General features: G+C 43.1%; 2 protein-coding genes across 10 annotated transcripts; one reads left to right on the forward strand and one right to left on the reverse strand.

Moving 5' to 3' along the window:
• The first annotated feature begins 243 nt into the window (after positions 1-243).
• LOC108621329 (uncharacterized) lies at positions 244-19,575 on the forward strand. Of its 7 annotated transcripts, none has more exons than XM_018018579.2 (10): positions 244-349; positions 5,514-5,740; positions 9,813-10,282; positions 10,352-10,575; positions 10,631-10,869; positions 11,538-11,705; positions 11,797-11,881; positions 11,939-12,020; positions 12,075-12,646; positions 12,931-19,575. In XM_018018579.2, exons 2-10 carry the CDS (start codon positions 5,545-5,547, stop codon positions 13,082-13,084), a joined length of 2,190 nt encoding a protein of 729 aa, XP_017874068.1. In that variant the 5' UTR covers positions 244-349; positions 5,514-5,544; the 3' UTR covers positions 13,085-19,575. The 7 variants fall into 7 exon arrangements, with proteins under 7 accessions (XP_017874068.1, XP_017874065.1, XP_017874064.1 ...); XM_018018576.2 differs by having other exon boundaries at positions 264-691; XM_018018575.2 differs by having other exon boundaries at positions 264-687.
• On the reverse strand, positions 14,077-19,474 carry LOC108621327 (zinc finger matrin-type protein CG9776). 3 transcript variants are annotated; one of them, XM_089465085.1, is made up of 7 exons: positions 18,736-19,474; positions 18,495-18,674; positions 17,604-17,791; positions 16,821-17,522; positions 16,599-16,747; positions 14,483-16,527; positions 14,077-14,312 (listed from the first exon to the last, which is right to left on the reverse strand). In XM_089465085.1, exons 1-7 carry the CDS (start codon positions 19,472-19,474, stop codon positions 14,302-14,304), a joined length of 4,014 nt encoding a protein of 1,337 aa, XP_089321211.1. In that variant the 3' UTR covers positions 14,077-14,301. The 3 variants fall into 3 exon arrangements, with proteins under 3 accessions (XP_089321211.1, XP_017874060.1, XP_089321210.1); XM_018018571.2 differs by having other exon boundaries at positions 14,483-16,530; XM_089465084.1 differs by having other exon boundaries at positions 14,077-16,530.
• Positions 19,576-19,637: the final 62 nt, after the last annotated feature.

The raw sequence follows: 19,637 nt of genomic DNA on the forward strand, positions 1-19,637 counted from the left end.
AAATAAAATTTGAATGTTGTATTCATAGCAGCTTGATGGGGAAGATAATTATTTTATAAGCTTTCATTGAAAACTAAAGTTTCAAATATATTCATTTAAGTTTTCCATAAAGCTTTTTAATAAATCGTGTAAAAACTGTAACCATTAAATTTTAAATTTAAACGAAACCGCGCAACTGTACTGCGCGCTGTTCAACACTGGTTTCACTTGCTGAAGTCTCGTCAAGTTATTGCTGCTGTTTCGTTGTGTCGTTCAGTTTCTGTTTCATTTTGGCGTCTCGAGTTTGTTGTCGAGCAACACTTGTCAAGAGCGGTAGTGTTGTATCTGTGTCGCTGCGCGGAGCTATTGGGTACGCATTGCGGGTGTTTGTTTGACTAATTGCGAATAAAACTACTGAAAATCGGTCGAAGCTATAACAACAACTACTGCAAAAGCCATTGAATAGATTCAATAATAAATATCGTGTAGAATTTTAAGTTGACGCAGCGTCTATGTGTTTGTGCGTGTGCAAAACAAAAATGGCAAAAAGCAAAAGCAGCTAGCAGATGTGTGTGCGTGTGTGTGTTTTTAAAAATTGCTATTAAGGCTGGCAAATTAGCATTAAATCATTAAGCAGTGCCTATAAAATATTTGAAGCGGCACAGGCGAAGGTACAACTGCATTTCAATTCAGCGGCGATTGCAACGCGTAGGTAACTTTAATAATTAGTAATATTTTTAATGTGAGTGTCTCTCTATGTGCGTGTGTGTGTGTCGAAACCTTGAGAAATTCGTTTGGTATGTGAGCCAAGTGCCAACATAAAAACAAAAGCATTTCCAATTCAAACTCATGCAGGCGCAACAGCAGCAGCAGCAGCAGCTGACAGTAGCAGTAGCAGCGGCAGTGGCAGCGGCAGCGATGCGGCAGAATCGCTACGCCTACGCCAGCAACGACGTCATTTGAACGCATTTCGCTTTTCATTTTGTGTTTGTCGTCTGCTGTTGTATGGAATAGAGAAGGGAGAGAAGGGGCAAATTCGTGCGAGCAACTCGATAGTTGTTTCTGCCAGAGCAAAGTGTGTCTCATGTATGAGTGTATTTGCTTGTGTGAGTGTGCATTTGTGTGTAACTGCTCCTTGGCCGCTTTTGCTTGGTCATCGCTGCTCTTACGTTTTTCCGTCTCCGTTAGTGTCTGTCTCTGTTTCTCCTTTCATTCATTTTCTTCAATTTATTGAATGCTCTGCGCTTGGGTCAACAAACCAAATGACTCCAACTTCGACTTTGTTTGTGTTTGCGTTTGTGCTGGTGTCTGTCTCTCTCTCTTCTCTTCTCTTCCTCTCTTCTATTTAGCCATTGATCGCGTCCGGTGATTTGATCAGCGTCGCAGTCGCCTTTTTCACTTTACGTTGCTTTGCTTTTATTGGTGTCATTAAAAATGGTTGTATGGGAAAGGTCAATCACATAAATACACATACGCTTCGTCCCTGAGCCATTAGAAAATATAACCGGTTGTATATGAATATCCAGCTTACAAAGTGATAGGTAGTAGCCTATGTTAATGCTAATGTTAATGTTCAACATATACTTGTAAATATTTAAAATATATACTCTAATCTATATGTGTATCTACCGATAACTGCAGCCCTCTCTACAGTTATAAGCATACAGCATCACAGTTTTACAGTCATTTAGCACTCTTTAACAGAGTATTGCGCCGTTGGTAGATTCAAATTGCTCGGTCAGTAGCACCACACACAGTATGCCCATTGAAACCAAACTTCATTATCATTCACTGTGGCATTTCGTTTTTTATTTTTTCTCTCACCCGTGATATTCATCTTCATCTGTTTTTCTTTGGCGACATGCGCTTTTCTTTTGGCTCCGTGTCAATAGCCTAGAACTTGAGCGAAAATAGAAAGAAACGCCAAAATAGATTTTTGCCAGTAATGAATGTGCTTTTGGTTTTTGTTGTTGTTGGTGTTGGTGCTGCTTCGGTTCGTTTTGGTGCGGCTCTCACCTTGCGGCCAACTAATCAGGGCCAACTCAAAAGCTAAACAAAAACAACCCAGAACTAAACAAACGTCAAGCTTGAAGGCGCATTTTGTTGTCATTGGTGTTAATTTGGTTGGAGGAGTCATAACACCTCTACTCTGTCTGTCTGCTGCTGTCCGTCTTTTGCTGCTTTAATTTATTAGCCTATTCAGTGCGCAGGCGAGATTAGATTAAAGTAGAAGCGAAGCGAGAAGTCGACTCGGATATACCCATGAATTAGTTGAAATAATGTATGAAAAAGATTAATATAATAATATAATATTATTTTTGTTAATCAACATTTGTGTATACGGTTTATTAAGTGCTAAGATAACAGAACCCGAAATTAAATATCAAATACTACAATTTGTTAATCTTCCACGAAAATGTTATTTAACATTGACATATTTTAAACTTAACAGAGAATTCATTCTTAAAGCAGCTAGTGTTTTTTATAATTGTTCAGAAAATGTTAATAACATTACCGGGAATTCCAACTGTAGTTAACAGTAAATGTTAATATATATAGCTTTCTGTTATTGAACAAAATTATCATAGATGCAATGTATTAAGTCGAATGCAATATATTCACTGCTATAGCCACTTTTGGCCCTACTTGTTATTTAGTGCCACCCACTTATCATCAAAATGTATTTAACATTTTTTTGTTATCGCTAATTTAATTATTCATCAGTTCCCAACGTTGTTGTTGACATTAATGATGTTGTTGCCATAATTATTGTTGTTGTTGCTGTTGTGTTTGTTGCGCCTTTCGCTGAGCTCAGCGGCAAAGAAAAGAAAAACTTAATTCACTTTCAACTTGAAGTTGACTAGTGAAGTGGCAAGGCCTTTTGCCGGTACGTTAATAAAAAATGGCAACAATAACAAGCCCATTCGCGGCAAAGTCAACTTTTTCGCTCGTTAGCGCTTGTACAGATACAGCTACAGCCACAGCCACAGATGCAGGCAATACAAATGTATCTATCTTATAGATACTTGTACTTAACGGGCAAACGTGTCGTCTCACGACTCGCTCCCCCTTACTACTTTCCTCCCCTCTCGCTCACGCTCTCTTTCTCTTCTTTTTTTTTGCTTTCTTGTTAGTTTTTAATTTGTTTTCGCCTTGCATAGATTTTGGCATTGGCAGACCCACACACACAGCCAGCCACAAAAGGCGGCTTTGTATCTGAGCAACTAAGTATCTTTGTATCTGGGCATCGTTATCTGTGTAACGAGCGTGGCAAATGCAAAGCGTCGCTTGGCATTCGTTGCGCCTACTTTGGCGCTGTGATCAAGTTGCGAACAGACTCGCTTTTTTTTGGCACTCTAAAGATAGACACTTGTATCCAGCAGATACATTTGTATCTTGCACTCTGTGGCCGCATAATTGCAGCTAGCGAAGCGGTAAAGCATAGCGGCGCTCTGTTAATTCTGTTACAGAACCAAACCAAACCGAACCGAACCGAGCCCATCCCAGCTGGCAATGCACATGTAAATTTCCTTCCAGCTAACGGCCTGGCAATTATGCTGTCATAAATGAGTGAAGCAGACGCAGAAGAAGAAGAAGCACAAGAAGAGAAAGAAGAAGAAGCAGTAGCTACTACATTAAAACAAGCCAAGCATTCAAGTTTGTTAATGGCATGCAAATGTTTCTGGCCAACAACTTTCTCAGACATTAAGACACACACTAAAAAAAAAAAAAAAATGCACCTAAACCCATTAGACTAATGATGCAGTCACATTTACATACACATTTATGTATTTGTGTGTGTGTGTGTGTGTAAAGAAACTCTATCTACATTAGTTTGACAGTTAACTAACTAAGCGTTATCAAGATCGTTAGCAAAGGTGCTGAAGAAGCTGCGAAACATTTAAGCCATCATTAATTTGAAATGCATTAGAAAACATGCTATAGGTATATACATATATTCATCCTCTGATCTTAACTATGCAGCTGACCATATTATTTTTAAAATGTTCAATAAATAAAATGTAAATGAGCTTTCTTTAATTAATTTTTAAATTAAATTTATGAAATGAAAATAATGTAAATTTAAATATATAATTATAAAAATATAAGCTTTATAAACTTTTAAAAATAAACTAAATTTACACACTATATAATGACCCCAGTAATTGCATATAAACAGCTTTGGTGTTCAACCTTAAGATGTTTGTATTTCAGGCCATAAACCAAATTGTGTTTAAAAATTAGTATCAAGTAAATTAAATTGTGGAAAGTTTTGCTTAGAGGCAAGCTAACTTTTATTTGCAAGCCAAACAACTAAGTGGATTAGAAGTTGTGCAAGCCCCCACATGATCTAGATATATGTTATCTTGATATCGTTGCCAACAAATTTGCCAGCTGAAAACCGCTAAAAAAAGCTTTTTTTGTTGCAGCTGCAGAGAAACCTACAAAATGCTGAATGTAAATTGCATTCAAGTACTTCATTATCGTAAGATCACAAAAACTTGTGCGCTGCATGTGAAGTGCTGTTGCCCTTAGCCCCGCCCCCGCCTCCGACCACTTAGCACCCGACTCACCCCACATATATGCCTATTTGCCGGCTATCTGTCTCCTGGCAACTTGACTCAAATACGTATACATATATGCAATTGTTTACACTCGTGCTCTTCACGGTTTGCATTTCGATAAAATGCCGTTGTTTACTTTTCATCAATAAAATGTTTGGCCAGCAACACGACAACAACAAGAACAAAAATAAACAAACATAAACACTTTTCAAGCCATAGAATAATAGAAAATTGAGAATATAGACAGGTGTTTTCCGGCATTGGCATACGTCGGATAACTGACATTTTCTTTCTGTCAGTTTTGCTGTTTGATCTAAGTCTTTATGTTCATTCCTTGCCCTCGACTTTAACAAAGTGTCTGTGTGTGTTTACTTAGTTTGTCAGTCCCCGCTATACCCTGTAGCTGTGCAGCTTGCAAGGAAGTTTTGTTGAATAGCTCAATAGGAGTGTGGAGAAGGTATTTATAGTAAGTTAGAGTAGGCAAATTGACTAATAGGTATGAAAAGTGTTGTGAAAGAGAAATTTGATAGAGAGAGAGAGAGAGAGATGGAGGGAGAGGAGGAGAAGGGAGAATCGGTAGATAAAGTCCTATTTCGTTTACGTTAAAGAAAGCAAAAATCTTGCGAGTGAGAGAGGGAGTATGGATAGATAATGTAAAATATACCAAATTGTTCATGCCTAAAAAAATATTCATTTTAGGTGAATAGTTAAGTTTTTTATTACAACCTATAGGGTATTTGGTAGTTCGTCATGTGCACATCTACTCCTACAAGTTCCCCTTCTATTTGGCAAGCTTTTCATGGTCGAATGCCAACATGTTGCGAAGCGACGCGGCTCTGCCCTGGCTTGCTACAACGAGACGAAACCGAATGCAGACAGAGAGTGTGGAAGCTTTGTTAAATAACAATAAAAAGTATTTCTCAGCTCAAGTTCTCTAACTATTCTCTTCTCTCTTCTTCTATTTCGCAGGCGAGCGACTCGCTTTGCATACTGCATTGAAATGACAACCACAACGCAGGTGGAGGAGATCAACACGAATGGCAATGGGAGCGGGAGCTTGGATGGCAGCAGCGCGGTGACCACAATGCCAACTGCAGCCAACTCCAACTCGAACTCGAACTCGAGTCCAGCTCTGGCCAAAGCCCAGCCCGTGTCCAAGAGCTCGGGCGGCGTGGGCGTGGCCAGCACACAAAGAGGTGAGCACTTGGCTGCGCTTGAGCGCCCAGCTAAAATAGAAAGAAGCAAAAACCAGTCGAAACAAAAGTCTGCAGCTAAATGCTGTTAATTTTCTGCCACACGTTTGTGGCAAGCAGACACGCGATGTTAGCCAAAAAAGAAGAGACAGAAAAACTAGATGAATGTAACGCCACAGACCCATCTCTGATTAAGTCACAAAAAAACATCAATAGCAATTTGTTTTCACAAACATGTGTGAAGCAGCCGTGCAGCTAATTTATCAATGGGTATAGATGGAAATACATATATAGATATATATGTATGTATATATATTGATATATGTATATATTGAAGTTGACAGGCTGTCCGCCTGCTTGGCTGTCTGTAAGCGGAGCTCTTTATAAATAGAGCGTGTTCTTTATTACGTTCCCGGGCAATAGCTCATTAATAAGTTCTTAAATTAGAAGTCCTTAGAATTGTGTTGAGAGTTCGTCAAATGTAATTTTATACTCTTTCCGTTCCGGCCGATACGAACTACATTTCAAGTTATATTTTGTTTACCTATTTGTATATACACTCATTAATCTGTAATGGGCTAGATTGTTCTTGTGCTACTGCATGCAACAGGCAAAAGAAGGCCAGATAGACCTCATCTATATGTATATATTTATTCAAGACTTTATTCTATATAGATCATTAGGGATTGGGAACTCGATAAATACACACATTTAGCAATTCATAGTATTCATAAGAAGAGCTCTGGCTATTTTCTTGTCGGCTGTTGATATCTCTTAACTGTCAGAAGAGTTCGAGGTATATTTTAGTCGGGTAGCCCACACTTGAAATTATTCAGTCCATAAAACCTCTACTTGAGATGCTATGTATAATAATATTTTATAGTTTTCTTAAGATAAACTAAAATGCGCCTTATCTGTTTAACTACAGGCTATATAAGACTCGCTCATATGATATCCATTGACATCATATTGAAATTTATTATCCAGTGAATCTTTAAGAAATGAATTGTTTAAGACATATACATTTAGTTTAAATATAAATTTTATTTTTTGAGTTAATCTTAATGCACTTTTTTCTATATCTACATTTTTTTTTTTTTTTTTTTTTTTTTTTTTTTTATAATTAGTTTCTAACAATTCTTTTCTATCTTAACCTTGTACTCTATTTCAAATCTGCGAGTGAAACAATTTATGTAATATGTTTTATCTATGAATCTGCCAGACACTCCCCATTCCCCCATGATTTTTTCGTTACATAGTCTTTGTTTATTGCTCTTTTTATTTATTGTTTCACTAATTTGCTTAAGTTTCTACAGACCTGAGCATTTCTTATATCCGCACGACGATTCACACATAGCTCAGCTGGAGTTGGCTTAAGAAAGTTTTCCCATGACACGCCTAGCTGCCGTCTGCTGTCCTCTATGGCAGCTGGATTTGCATATACAGATGCATATTTCTTGATTTTCATTCACTCTCTCTCTGTAGGTTTTCTTACGGCTTTTATTGCTATTTCCTTTTCAATTTGCCGAAGCAGCTGTGCTGCGCAACGCACTGTAATTATCTCGAGGCATTTGCTTAATGACTGCAAATCTGTTGTGCAACATTTAACATTTTGTTTGGTTTTTGTAACTCCAAAAGTTGAAACATACGAAAGTTCCCTACAGCCCGATGATAATTTGTGTGATTAACGGACACAAAGGCATCTGGAGGCATCTGCTTTGCGTTGCAATTAGAAAGACATGCATCATATTCGTTCCATAGCGTACCAGGTGACGTGTGTGCGTATATATATGCGTGCGTGTGTGTGTGTGTACGTGTCTGTTCATGTGTGTATATCTGAGTTCACGGTCAGTGATTGATTTAATTTCGATGGGCCTATTATGAAATCTATACACGCGATCTGACATTGAAATTGGGTAAGCGATGCGAATAGATTTGGAACAATGCACTAAATGGTTGCTAATTAAGACTTCCAGCTGTAGAGCAGATGGGCGGTGCGGTGGGTGCGGTGTGTGCGGTGGGTGAATGTGGTGAGCTTTACTGTAACCAGCAGCAATAGCTAATGATGATATTCACTGGCGGAAGCTTTGAATGAGAACTATTCACAGTATGGTAAATAGAATTGGCTGGGGAAAATAACGTTAATTCTCGTATATGTATAGTGATTACACACAATAGAGATGTTAACTGTAGTTTAGTATGATGCAATAGATTTGCGCGACAGAGTCGAAGTCAAATGCGGTTGATTAAATTGATGTGGAAAATTTGAGCTGAGACTCGATTTGAAGTGAGAATTGAATTGAGTCTTTAGCAAAGATTTGAAGATTGAAGTATCTTTAGTTTCAGTAATTAGCTAGTTAGTTAGACGTCAATTTAGTTAGACTTTGTTGTGGCTATATGTTTTCTAAGGGTTACAAGGCTAGATACACTACATAGATAGTGCTGATGTGGGATATATACACCTATCTATATTTTCCTATCTTTTCTACTTATATATTTTCATCGCCAACCACTGATCTTTACAAATTTATGGTAAAGAAAGGGGGGAGAGTGATCTTTATATTATATATACATATCATTTCTCAGGAAACAGATCAAGTCCAAGAATTGAGTGAGAATTTAAAATAAGAACTCTTTCGCATACTTAAACAAAAAGAAGGAAACTAGATTAAATATTGATATAAGAGGACTCTTGTGCAATAATAAATACCCTGAGCTCTGCATTTATCAGAATATACTTTGAGGCTTGAGGGTTCGCTTGAAATGGAGACCTATGTATATACTCCTATATAGTTAGGTACATAAGCCGTCTGGCATGTCTCTTCGTATCGTTTTCAAAGTATATATCATTAGCTCAGCAACCACCATTTATGATGTGTGTGTGTGTGTGTGTGTGTCGGTGTGGACATGTGTGCGTCTTAATTCCTGGCTGCTCCTTGTTTTTAGTCACATCCGCTTTAATATAACTCGCTCGCATGCTATTTATAGCACCCTCATGGCCACCCTGCGCCAAAAGCGAGCACGCCCCTCATCATGATCGCAACAATAACAACAACAGTAGGCACAACCGCAACCAATACAACAAAAGCGAGTCTTTTGCTAAATTTAAACGGGCTGTACGAACCCCTAGGGGAAACACATCGCAATCGCTGGAATGCGCAGCATATGACTTCCCATGGCAAGCGCGACTCGACTCTTGGCTATTCAATTATGCATTCGATTGCAATTGGAGGCAGCTGCTCTCCGATCTCCGATCTTCGATCGCCGCGCTCCTCGTTACGCCCACATCTCTCGGCATGCTCAATTACCGGTTTGCCAGTGAAACTGTAACGTTGACAAAGTCCCAGCGAAATGTTAGATGAATTTCAATATGTGTTTAGCTAACTGAAATCAAAACAAGCTAGAAAAACTCTGACCGGGAAAGCCCGACTAGAATATACCTACCCATACAGCACGGCCGGTATTTATGGTAAACTGACAAATCTACAAATTTGCTATGTTTCCATTTGAAATAAGTATAAAAGAGCTAAAGCTTCTCATTATAATAATACTCATAATTATTATAATGAGAAGTCAAAGAGCTCAACTTTAATATACCCACACACTCGTAATTAAATAGATTTGAATTTTTGACTGAAAAAGTATAAACATTACATACATATATAAAGAGAAATATGGCTTTTTTTTTTCATATATACTCTAATTTAATTATGCAAAAAATTAAAAAACTCCGACCTACATATACACCAACAACAATTTCATCGGTTACAGGGTATATGAAGACCAAAAATCAAATATAATGCGAGAGAAACTTGTTTTGAGAATGCACAAAGCGACATTTTTGTGGGCTGAAATAAGCCGAAACGGTATTCAGAGAGCTTTTAAGTCTGGCTAGCTGCCAATGGGGCAACGTCTGAGTCATTCGTGTATTCGCAATGCGCGAATGCAGGCCGTGATTGATAATTGTTGGCCGTAATTAAGAGCCAAGTTAGAAGGAAACGGATTGACCTAGTTTAATTAAGTTATCCAATCAATATGGCGCAACTAATCGATTGATTTGATTTGTTCCTTTTAGCTGTGGATGCGACCAAACGCAAGAAACTGAAATCACGCAGCGCCACAACAACAACAACTGCAGCAGCAGCAGCAGCAGCAGCGGCGGCAGCAGCAGCAACGGGCACAACAGCCGCGACAACAACAAATAGCAAGAACAAAAGCAGCAGCAGCAATGGCAGTGCACGTGAGCAATATTCCAAGGATCATCTAGATGCGTGGCTGGAGAATTGCCTGCGGGATGCGACGAATGCACAATTGTCATCATCATCGGAATTTCTGGACTTTAATCCGACAACAGCGACCAATAAGACGTTGGCAGCAGCAGCAGCAACAGCAACAGCGACGCAACAACAACAACAACAGCAGCAACAGCAGCAACAACAGCAGCAACAACAACAACAACAGCAGCAGCAACAATTTTTCATGCGTTCACACTCTCAACCGTTTGGCATGGGCGGTGCCACGCCCTTTAGCATGGGCATACAGCGCGTGAGTATTGGCCATTAAGGCCTGCGACAGTTGATGACCCAAAATAGTTAACAATTATATTGCTTGTAGCACCCCCAGTCGTTGAGTTACCGTTACCCTATGCTCTTTCCGCCACAGTCCAACGGCTACGGCCTAAACTTTGGCCTGCCGCTGGCCGGCGATGGGGCCCAGGAGTTTGCCAGTCTGCCGCCGCTGGTCAATATGCTTGGCGGCTTTGGCGCCAGCCCAGAGCATGACCAGAACTCCACGGACGTTATAGATGGCAGCGGCAGCAATCCGAACATAAGTCGCGGGTAAAACCATTCAATAAATTCCCTTTGACTATAACTAAAACTACGCCCATTGCAGCTTTCGCTTTAGTGATCCCTGCCTGTTGAATCCCTCGGACAATGACTCCAAGCTGAGTGGCCAGAATACGCCCGACTGTCGCAATGGCAACGGCAACGGCAACGGCGCCCCAGTCTCGACCAATGGCAACGGCAGCGACGTCGATCAGCAGAATAAATTCTTTGCCGCGCTAATGGAACAGATTAACATATTGCACGAAACGAATTCGAAAATTTGTCGCAATTTGCACGAAACGAAAGGTGCGCTCAGGAAATTATTTGTCATACCCTGTACTTAAAAGTAATTGAGCAACACTTAGAACAAGTGCAAAGGAAAGTTGTACTAGGAAAGGAGTTTATATTCCTTTGCATACTCTGTTCTGTGTATATAGAATATCGACAGTCCAGCTGATCTAGCACTGTCTGCCCGTTTGTCTGCTTAAACATTGTGATCTCCATGACTGTAAATCTATATATTCTTAATTGGATATATCGTAAGATCTAGATTTTGTTATATATGTAGTATTCTTAATCTATGCTGCTAAGTACTGGGTATGTACTAGTCGTGCACGCTCGACTATCGAACACCCTTGTGTGTCCTTTTATTGTACATAATTGTATGGCAAGACAGTCTGTAAATTCGTAAAGTACTTTATACTATTTATTCGATATATTCTCCTTCTCATATATGTAAAATCCTTTGGCTCTCTATTGCTATTCCTCTCGCTGTTGTTGATATTGTAATTGTTGAAAATTTGTAAAAACTTTCTGTATTTACACGCTGCTCTCGATTGTGTATTATGTATTTCGTATGCGTTTACTTTGTGCGTATTTGTTGCGTATTTTCTTTTACCTATTTTCGCCTACTATCTTCTCCACACACACACACACACACTGCACACTACGTAAATATGTATACACACACACAGTTGATATCGAAGCTTTGAAGCACGCTCCCAATGGCCAGCCGTGGGCTGGCGGCGGGGGCATGCGGCACCGTAGAGATAGCTTGAGTGGATTAAGCACACAAAGTCAACCATTGGTATTTGGCGGCGGATTCGGTGGCACGCATAGTCCAGCGCCCACTTTTCATTCAGGTATATATATATATATGCAAACACCTATATATACATTGTGGAACCTGCTCTAGCTGCTCGCAACTAATCCATATGCTTGACTTTCTTTTAGGTGCCTACACGCCCGGCATGATGACGGATGTGGTGCGCGAGGTCAAAGAGGCGGCGCGTGTGCGTGAGGATGCGTTGCTCAATCGGTAAGTCTCCAGCTCCATCGATCTCTGCCATTGCCTATAATGCTCGTTATCCCACAGCGTCAAGTCCTTGGTGGAGGAGCGCCAGTGGTCCATGAGCGAGGGCAATGTGCGCATACTGCGTGATATAGATGAGCTAAAGGTAAGCCCAGCTGCCGTCAAATGAAACAGAGTAGCTAATTTGATTGATTTGCAGGCGCAGGTAATGCAGCTGCGCGTGGAGCGCAAGGAGACGAACAAACGCGTGTCGCATCTGGAGGCGGAGAACAAATATCTTCGCCAGGCACTGGCCAGTTTATTCAATCAGCGGCAGGCATATCACGACATTATATACGAGAACGAACGCGCTCGAGGTGCGCGCACCAAAACGCCATTTGGCTTTCCCAATGGGGGCGCACGACGTGCACATTCGTTGAATCTGCACTATGGCACCGTGCATCAGGCACCGGCGCCCCCCACCCAGCTGCTGGACGAGGACGATGAAGAGGAGCAGCTGCAGGATGAGGATAATGAGGAGCTGGCCAGCAGCAAGCGCCTGTCCAGTTCCAGCAATGAATCTCGCAGCAATGGCCTGTCCACGCCCATCAAACAGTCGCCGCAAGCACAACCTGCGCAAAGTCCGCCCAAATTCGCTTTGTTGGGGGAGCAGGTCGTGTCGACACCAACGCCGCCGCCGCTGCTGCCCCGCAAGAAGGAGCATGCGCAGCTGAAGCGCGAGCTCAGTGAAGCGACCAGCGCACGTAAGGAGGCCAATCAGCGTATCATAGCGTGGGTGTAGTCTATGCTCTATATGGTTTACTTTACTGTTTCACATGTCTCTAAGCTGTAACTGTAACAACATTCGACCTTTCCATTGCACCATTTCACCTTTCATTTCGCATGCATGCACATCCCCTAATGCCGCACTCAGTAACCCATTCCGTATCAGGTTTAAGGCGTATTCGGTGACTAAACACAGCAAAAATCACTCACAGTATTTTTTGCATTTCTGCTCTTCTCTTTCTGCAACTACCAAACAAATCCAAACTGCTGTTTCGATCGACTGTCTTTAGACTCGAAAAATTGGTTAAAAACCTAAGCGCCCAGGTGGCGAGCCAACCAAATTGGAATCCAAATGTGACTGCACCCAATGCTGCCGCCGGCGCCGCCGCTGCCGCCACGGCCAACAGACTCAGCCTCGCCGGCGGACCCATTACGGACTTATAGTTCTAGCTAACCGGCTGCGGCGATCCGAGCACGCCCGGCACCAAGCAACCGATGACACCGACTGGTTTGCGTGTCACCCATTTATAGCAGGCACCAAAGCCTCGGACTCAACAGCGGCGACTGCACACATTTCGTTTCAAAATTATTTATAACTCTTTAACCTATGCATAAATCAAAAGTGTGGACAACGTGTTTAACACACACATACCCACATATATATACACATATATTTATATAAGCCAAATGATCATGTTAAAGGCCAAATCCTCAGTATACCCAGCAATCCCACAGTTCAGGCCGCACAAAACTTAAAAATTGTTACTAAATCAGAGTATCTAAACATACCGACATATATTAACTATGTAACTAATAGCGAAAATCGTGTACCTACATATATATATAAATATATATTTATATATGTCCATATATACCTAATATAACAAGCGAACAAAAATCAAAATCTATTTAGAGACAATTGTAACTGTTTTGTAAAGGAATGCAAACACTTTATACGTACGTTCATCGATATTGTTGTGCAGTGTTGTAGTATTAATCACTATTTTTTAATAACTTACATTAAACAGATTTAGGTGCCATTTGATACATAAATAACAAGTTCATGTTTTATTTAATTACCAAGGACACAATTCTGAACCCAGGATTCCATTGTTTTCGCAAATATTTTAATTTTGTATATTAATAATATACATGTAAATATTTATTTACACAATATTTAACCAACAACATTGCTTTAATTGTCGATTTAACTTAGTTGGGCAGAGTTAAGATTAAGCGCAAAAAGTGGCAAAAAGAAGGCGCATAAATATAGTAGATATTTAACATATGAATTTAACGGAAAAGTCGTTCAATTTTAATCATGGGTATCAATTGAAAATATTAGTATATGTCTTTGATTAAACATTCCACATACTCGCACCCATATAGCATTTCTTAATAATTCCCCATTCATTATTTATACATATAGTCGTGAGTTCTAGTTTAATCATACATATATTACATACATATATGTGCATTTATTGAGAACATTTCGTCAGATAAACACAGGCATACATAGGAATAAAGTAAAACTAATAAAATGAATTAGATCTGGGCGCTGTCCATTGTTGCCCCATTGCGTTGCGATTAAGCCAGATATGGAGCGGCTGCGGATGGCGTCATCTGCAGCCAGTTTCTTGGCCAAATGGTCAAGTCAGAGCTTACAACGCATCTAGAGAAATACACAAATGCAGATTAAAAGCCAAGCAATGGCAATTGATGAATGAAATGCATGAGTGTGTGTGTGTGTGTGTGTGTGTGGGCAAGGGAGCAGGCGTGCAAGTGCAAGTGCAGGTGTGTGTGTGATTTGATTTGATTTGTGTGCAGGCGCAGTCTACATACATTGAGCTGCCATGTCACTGCTGTCGATTCCCAGCATAGCCAATTCGTCCAGCTCCGACTGGCGGCGCATTTTTTCACTGTCTGTCGGCGAGTCGGGTGGCTGGGGTATGTCGCTCACATTGAACAGTTCCTCGGCCTTGGCCTTGACTTCGGCAGCGGGTTCAGCTGGCAGTGAGCCAGGCATGGGAATATCTTGCGCCGCCATCTGCTTGGGACTAATTGTGCTCTCCACATTGCCGTTTGCTTTTTGGTAGACACCCTGTGAGGACTCATCAGCGCTGATTTGCATGGATGAATCATTCGACTGGAGTGCGTCGTCAAGTGTTGAGCCTGGCATTGAGTTGGATGTGGTCTCCTCGATGGAGACCAGATGTATGCCCCGCTTTGCCAAATCCTGTAAGTTGTGCTCGTCTAGCACAGGTTCATCCTCCACGATGGTGGTTATGGTTTGCGGGACAGCTGGCGACTGGTTGCTCTGATGGGATTCGTCGTCAGCTGGTCTATCTGCAGGGAATATAATATCGAGAGCTTCGGCCAAGTCCTTGGGCAGCTCGCCGTCGCGAGTTTGCGTCGTCGCAACCAGCGGCTGCGGTACCAGATCGGTTTCAGCCTCATCAATGCCCGGTGGAAGCACATCGTCCTCACCGTTCTCATCGTTAGCCAGTTGATCTGCATCCAGGGAGTCCGTCCCGGCCGCATTGGCACTGTTGCCAGGCGGCGGCGGTGGCGGGCAATGTGTCATTAAATTGGCAAACTGCACTGGATCCGGCATTAGCTCATCATAGTCCATCATCATGCCGGCATCGGGATGAAAAGGTGGCGCATTGCCATAGGCATCCTCCATCATTGCCATCTGAATCTGCGCCGCTGTCGGCGCAATCTGACGCACTGCGTTCGCCATGCCCATTCCGGTTGGAGGTGGTGGCGGAGGTGGCCCCACTGGTATATTCTCCATGTTGCCATTGGTGTAGGCGTTCGGATCGTTGTAATTTGTAGCAGTTGTCGAAACAGCTGGCTGCTTCTTCAGCACGGGCATTTTACCAATGAACGGCAACTTCTTGCCCGTAGCTGCAGCTGTGGCGCTCGCATTGCTCTTGGTTACTTTTGGCTTAGCCGCTGGCTCTTTTTTATCACGCTTAGTATCGTTCTGCTTGCGTTCGGGCAGTGGACGTGGCCGAAACTCTGGATGCTTGATTACCGGCCGCTCGACGCGCTCCTCCGAGTGGCTACGGCTGCGGCTGCGACTGCGACTGTTGCGACGCCAGCGAGCATCACGTGAGCGACTGCGTCGACTGCCGCGCACAGGGGAACGGGAGATCCGCCTACGGCCACGACTGCGCGACCTGCTGCGAGAACGCCGGCGGTCGCGATCACGGTCTCGCTCTCGTTCACGATCCCGGTCACGATCGCGCTCCCGATCCCGATCGCGACCACGATCGCGTTCGCGATCACGTTCACGATCACGCCTATCACGTTCTGTGCGCCCACGACTTCCACTTCGTGGGGATGGACTACGTCGCTTCGAAGCGGTCCGTCGCGATTTCTCATCGCTAGCAGCATTCGAACCTCGATTCTCATCGGCCGGGCGAGATTTGCTTTTAAGCTTGCCCTTGAGTTGTTCGAGCAGCTTCTTCTCGCTCTCACTTATGACTGGCTGCACCGTGTTCCATTGTTGCAACATCGCATCGTCGCGCTTCTTTTGGTCTTCTTCTTTCTCTTTCGATTCATTGTTGGCCGTCGTCCATTTGCCACGTTCTGTTGCATCTTTGAGCGCATCCTTTATGAAGGGCGGTGGCGGTGGCACCACCTGGGGCACCGCCTCCACTTTAGCCGGCACAGTCGCATCCTGTTTACGCATAGCCACACGTATTGATGAAGCATTGGTTGATGGCGCGACCTCTGCTGTGGGCTGTGCCTTCTTTGGTTGCTGCGCCTCATCCGCTTCATCCGATGAAGAGCTATCCGATGATGCGGATGAGCTGTTTCCTGCATTCGCACTTCGCTTATGCTTCTTGCCGTGCTTTCGCTTCTTTTTCTTCTTTTCGCTGCTGCAATGAAGAGAAAGAGGAGTTTGAATTTCAATAATAATTACATATATATTTAATACAGTACAAACCTCTTCTTTTTACGCTTCTTCGAGGAGCTCTTCTCATCCTCCTTCTTGGCCTTCTTGAGCTTGGCCTCCTCGCTTTCCTTTTGCTGCTGGGCCCGTTCGCGTTTACTTAAAAACTCGCTCTCATAGTTCGGCTGCTTCTTCAAGAACAACTGCAATGAAAAGGCAAAATAATAAAAAATTTTATTATAGCTTACGTATTTTTCTATATTCACATTTACTTACATCATATCTGTTGGAGTGCGTAAGAGATTTCAGATGCACCGAGGCGCAGTGCAAATCTCCAATCCAAGCGCTGCACAACTTGCAATACCAGGCACTAGCGGGGACCAGAAATTGTAGACCACGCACAGGTACACGCTTGATGGGCGCCTTATCGTAAGTGGGATACGGATCATGATCGATGCCCACATGCCAGGGTGTCTCCATGGTCTCTCTGTTCATGTGCTCCTCGGCATGCAGATGCTTTAGATAGTCGCGCGCCGTTTTTGGGAAAACATTGCAACTTTCACACCAATGTTGCTCGGGATCAAAGAATACATAATTATAATTTTGCGCTTGCGGTGCAGACGATTTGGTCTGCGGTGCCGCCTGTCGTTGTTTAGCCTTCATTGTTTTCATGGCGCGATTCTTAAGACGATTTGTGGGACTGCCGTCACCTGTGCCATTCTCTTCGTCGCTCTTCTCCTCCTCTTCGGAGGATGAGTCAGACGAGCTGCTTGAGGATGAGCTGGAATCTGAGCTATCAGAGCTATCGCTTGTCGTGGTGGAAGCATCGGCTGCTGTTTGACCTAATTTACCCATAGCGGGCTCTGACTCCTTTTTGGGCGTGACTTCCGAATCCTCGTCGGCCTCCTCGTCGCCAATGATGCCATTTAACATGTCTATAACGTTCTCAATTGTGTCCAGTTTCTTTTTGATTTGCACCTGCAAATTAAATGTGAAAGTGTTATTTGAAAGTATATTTCATGGATTGCTATATCATTGAAATTTGATTCAAAGACTTGCCTGAAGACGATCGTTCTCCTCAATGAAATTCTTTGTTGTTGGCGATGGTGGTGCATCGCCAGCTGTCAGATCGTTTCGCTGGTCCTTCAACACTTTCATTTCCTTCTTGAGCAGCGAAACCTTCTTCACGTAGTTGGTGCGTTGCTTTTTCAGCTCTTCCTTTTGATTTTCCGCCTCCTGTGCCACAGCTGTCATGTTTGATGATTGATTTGTATTTGGGAGTGAGAGAAAGAAATTAATTAATGCGCATTCTCGCTAGATGATTTAAAGTTCAAATTTCATTTACAAAATGCAGTCTCGAGTGCATTTCACGGCTAGTTACACACTGTTGGCAAATGAGACCAACGGATGCGTTCGCCGGAACGTTATCGAATCGGTTTGTAGCATATCGGGAATGACGGCTTGTACTGCTATCCATCTGGTATTGGCTGTGCATGTTGAGGCTGACGCTCTGACGGGCTGACCGTTCGTTTTGTGCCCTGACGTGCCGTGTCGTAACTGCTCACTGTGTGACCGTGCCGCCGCTCCCCCCAAACGAGAAAGTTGGGTCTTAGACAAAACACGACAAAAATCGAGACATTGTTGCGCTTTGCTTACGTAAATCGAATTGAATATTTCAAGTGTCGTCAGAGCCAAAGTCCGTGTCAGTTTAAGCTCTCGCTGCGATATTATAGCTAGATTCTAAATGTCTTTTACAATGCATTTTCTTAAATACTTTTGTGCGTTTGCAAGCGCATATTTCAAATTACAATTAACAAATTCAATTACAAGTTGGTTTTTTTGTTGTTGTTAGGGGGCGCGTAAATCATGACAACAATAAAATATATAATGTGAGAGGTTTGCATGTGAATTGTGGTAAGTAGCAAAGTCAAAGTTCATTTCCACACTTACCGTCCTGTGGTGGCAAACCTGCGCTGTCAAGCGCCGGAGTTGGTTGCTCCTCCATAATGACTGCCGCGGGCGGCTGTTGCTGCTGCTGCTGTGGTACAATCTGCTGAGTTGCTAGTGGCTCAGGTGTTGCTGTCGGTACAGCGCCCAACGGCTGCGGCAGCCAGACTTGTTGTCCATATTCTATTAAAAATATATATTATGTATCACATTATATATACATAATTTAACTTGGGTATCTTACCATTTACGCCCCAGGCGCCGTAGCCCGTGTTGAAGTTGGCAGCCTGTGTGGGCGGCGGACCTTGCATATAGCCTGGTGGTGGTCCTGGCGGCGGAAAGGCATTTGGTGGCGCCATGCCATACTGGTGTCCATATACATCCGGTGCACCATACGCTGCTTGGCCGTACATTGGCGCCGGCATGACTCCGTAAGCTCCAGCCTGGACAGGATGGCCTAGCTGTTGCTGGGCAAGCGCAGCTTGGTTTGGCAGCGGCGGCGAAGCTGGCTTCTTTTTAGGTGACCAGCGAGACGCTGGACTAACCCCTCGACCTCCACCTCGTCGTGGCGGTGAGCCGCTGCGCGAACGCGATCGGGATCTACCGTAACGGTCCCGTCGACCACGTCGTGGAGGCGAACGCCGACGATCTGGTGAGCGTCGTCGCTCGAAGCGACGCCGTGGCGGATAGCGGCCATAGTCCGGTGAATCGTAGCGTCCCCGACGTGACGGTGGCGGCGTCGGTGATCGAGTATGAGAGCGCCTGCGACGCACGGGTGAAGAAACGTGACGCGAGCTGGAGCGACGTCGAGATGTTGAGCGTCGACGTGAATTTGACTTCGTTTTGTGAGATGCAGGCGGCGCGGCTGCTGGAGCCTCGATTTTTTCGCTAGCATCATTGCCGTCCACGCCGGGTGGACCGTCATCCAGCGAACTACCTATGCGCTTATCTGTTCCTTGTTTCAGTTGTGTGTCGTCATCCATGATAAATGAGTGGAATGTATTCCACTAATCACTTGCGCTCTTAATGTGCACTTAATGGTTGTTATACGTTTTAGATTTTTTTCCTCCGTAGATTTTGCCAGTAGAGCTGCAAAAATTATGTCGATACTATCGATAGAGAGCGCAGAAAAATGACCGAACTATC

Source organism: Drosophila arizonae, chromosome 2, assembly GCF_054131065.1.
Source record: "Drosophila arizonae isolate 15081-1271.41 chromosome 2, UAZ_ARI_1.0, whole genome shotgun sequence".
Classification (NCBI taxonomy): domain Eukaryota; kingdom Metazoa; phylum Arthropoda; class Insecta; order Diptera; family Drosophilidae; genus Drosophila; species Drosophila arizonae.

What these genes read in the sequence shown, in the direction of transcription:
- LOC108621329 (XM_018018579.2), top strand. Translation starts at nt 5,545, where the DNA reads ATGACAACCACAACGCAGGTGGAGGAGATCAACACGAATGGCAATGGG. An exon ending in AGCGCCCACTTTTCATTCAG is followed by an intron (nt 11,706 to 11,796) that starts GTATATATATAT and finishes ACTTTCTTTTAG; the next exon opens with GTGCCTACACGCCCGGCATG. An exon ending in GAGGATGCGTTGCTCAATCG is followed by an intron (nt 11,882 to 11,938) that starts GTAAGTCTCCAG and finishes GTTATCCCACAG; the next exon opens with CGTCAAGTCCTTGGTGGAGG.
- LOC108621327 (XM_018018571.2), bottom strand. Translation starts at nt 19,474, where the DNA reads ATGGATGACGACACACAACTGAAACAAGGAACAGATAAGCGCATAGGT. An exon ending in CGGCGCCTGGGGCGTAAATG is followed by an intron (nt 18,675 to 18,735) that starts GTAAGATACCCA and finishes TATTTTTAATAG; the next exon opens with AATATGGACAACAAGTCTGG. An exon ending in AAGAAGCGTAAAAAGAAGAG is followed by an intron (nt 16,531 to 16,598) that starts GTTTGTACTGTA and finishes TCTTCATTGCAG; the next exon opens with CAGCGAAAAGAAGAAAAAGA.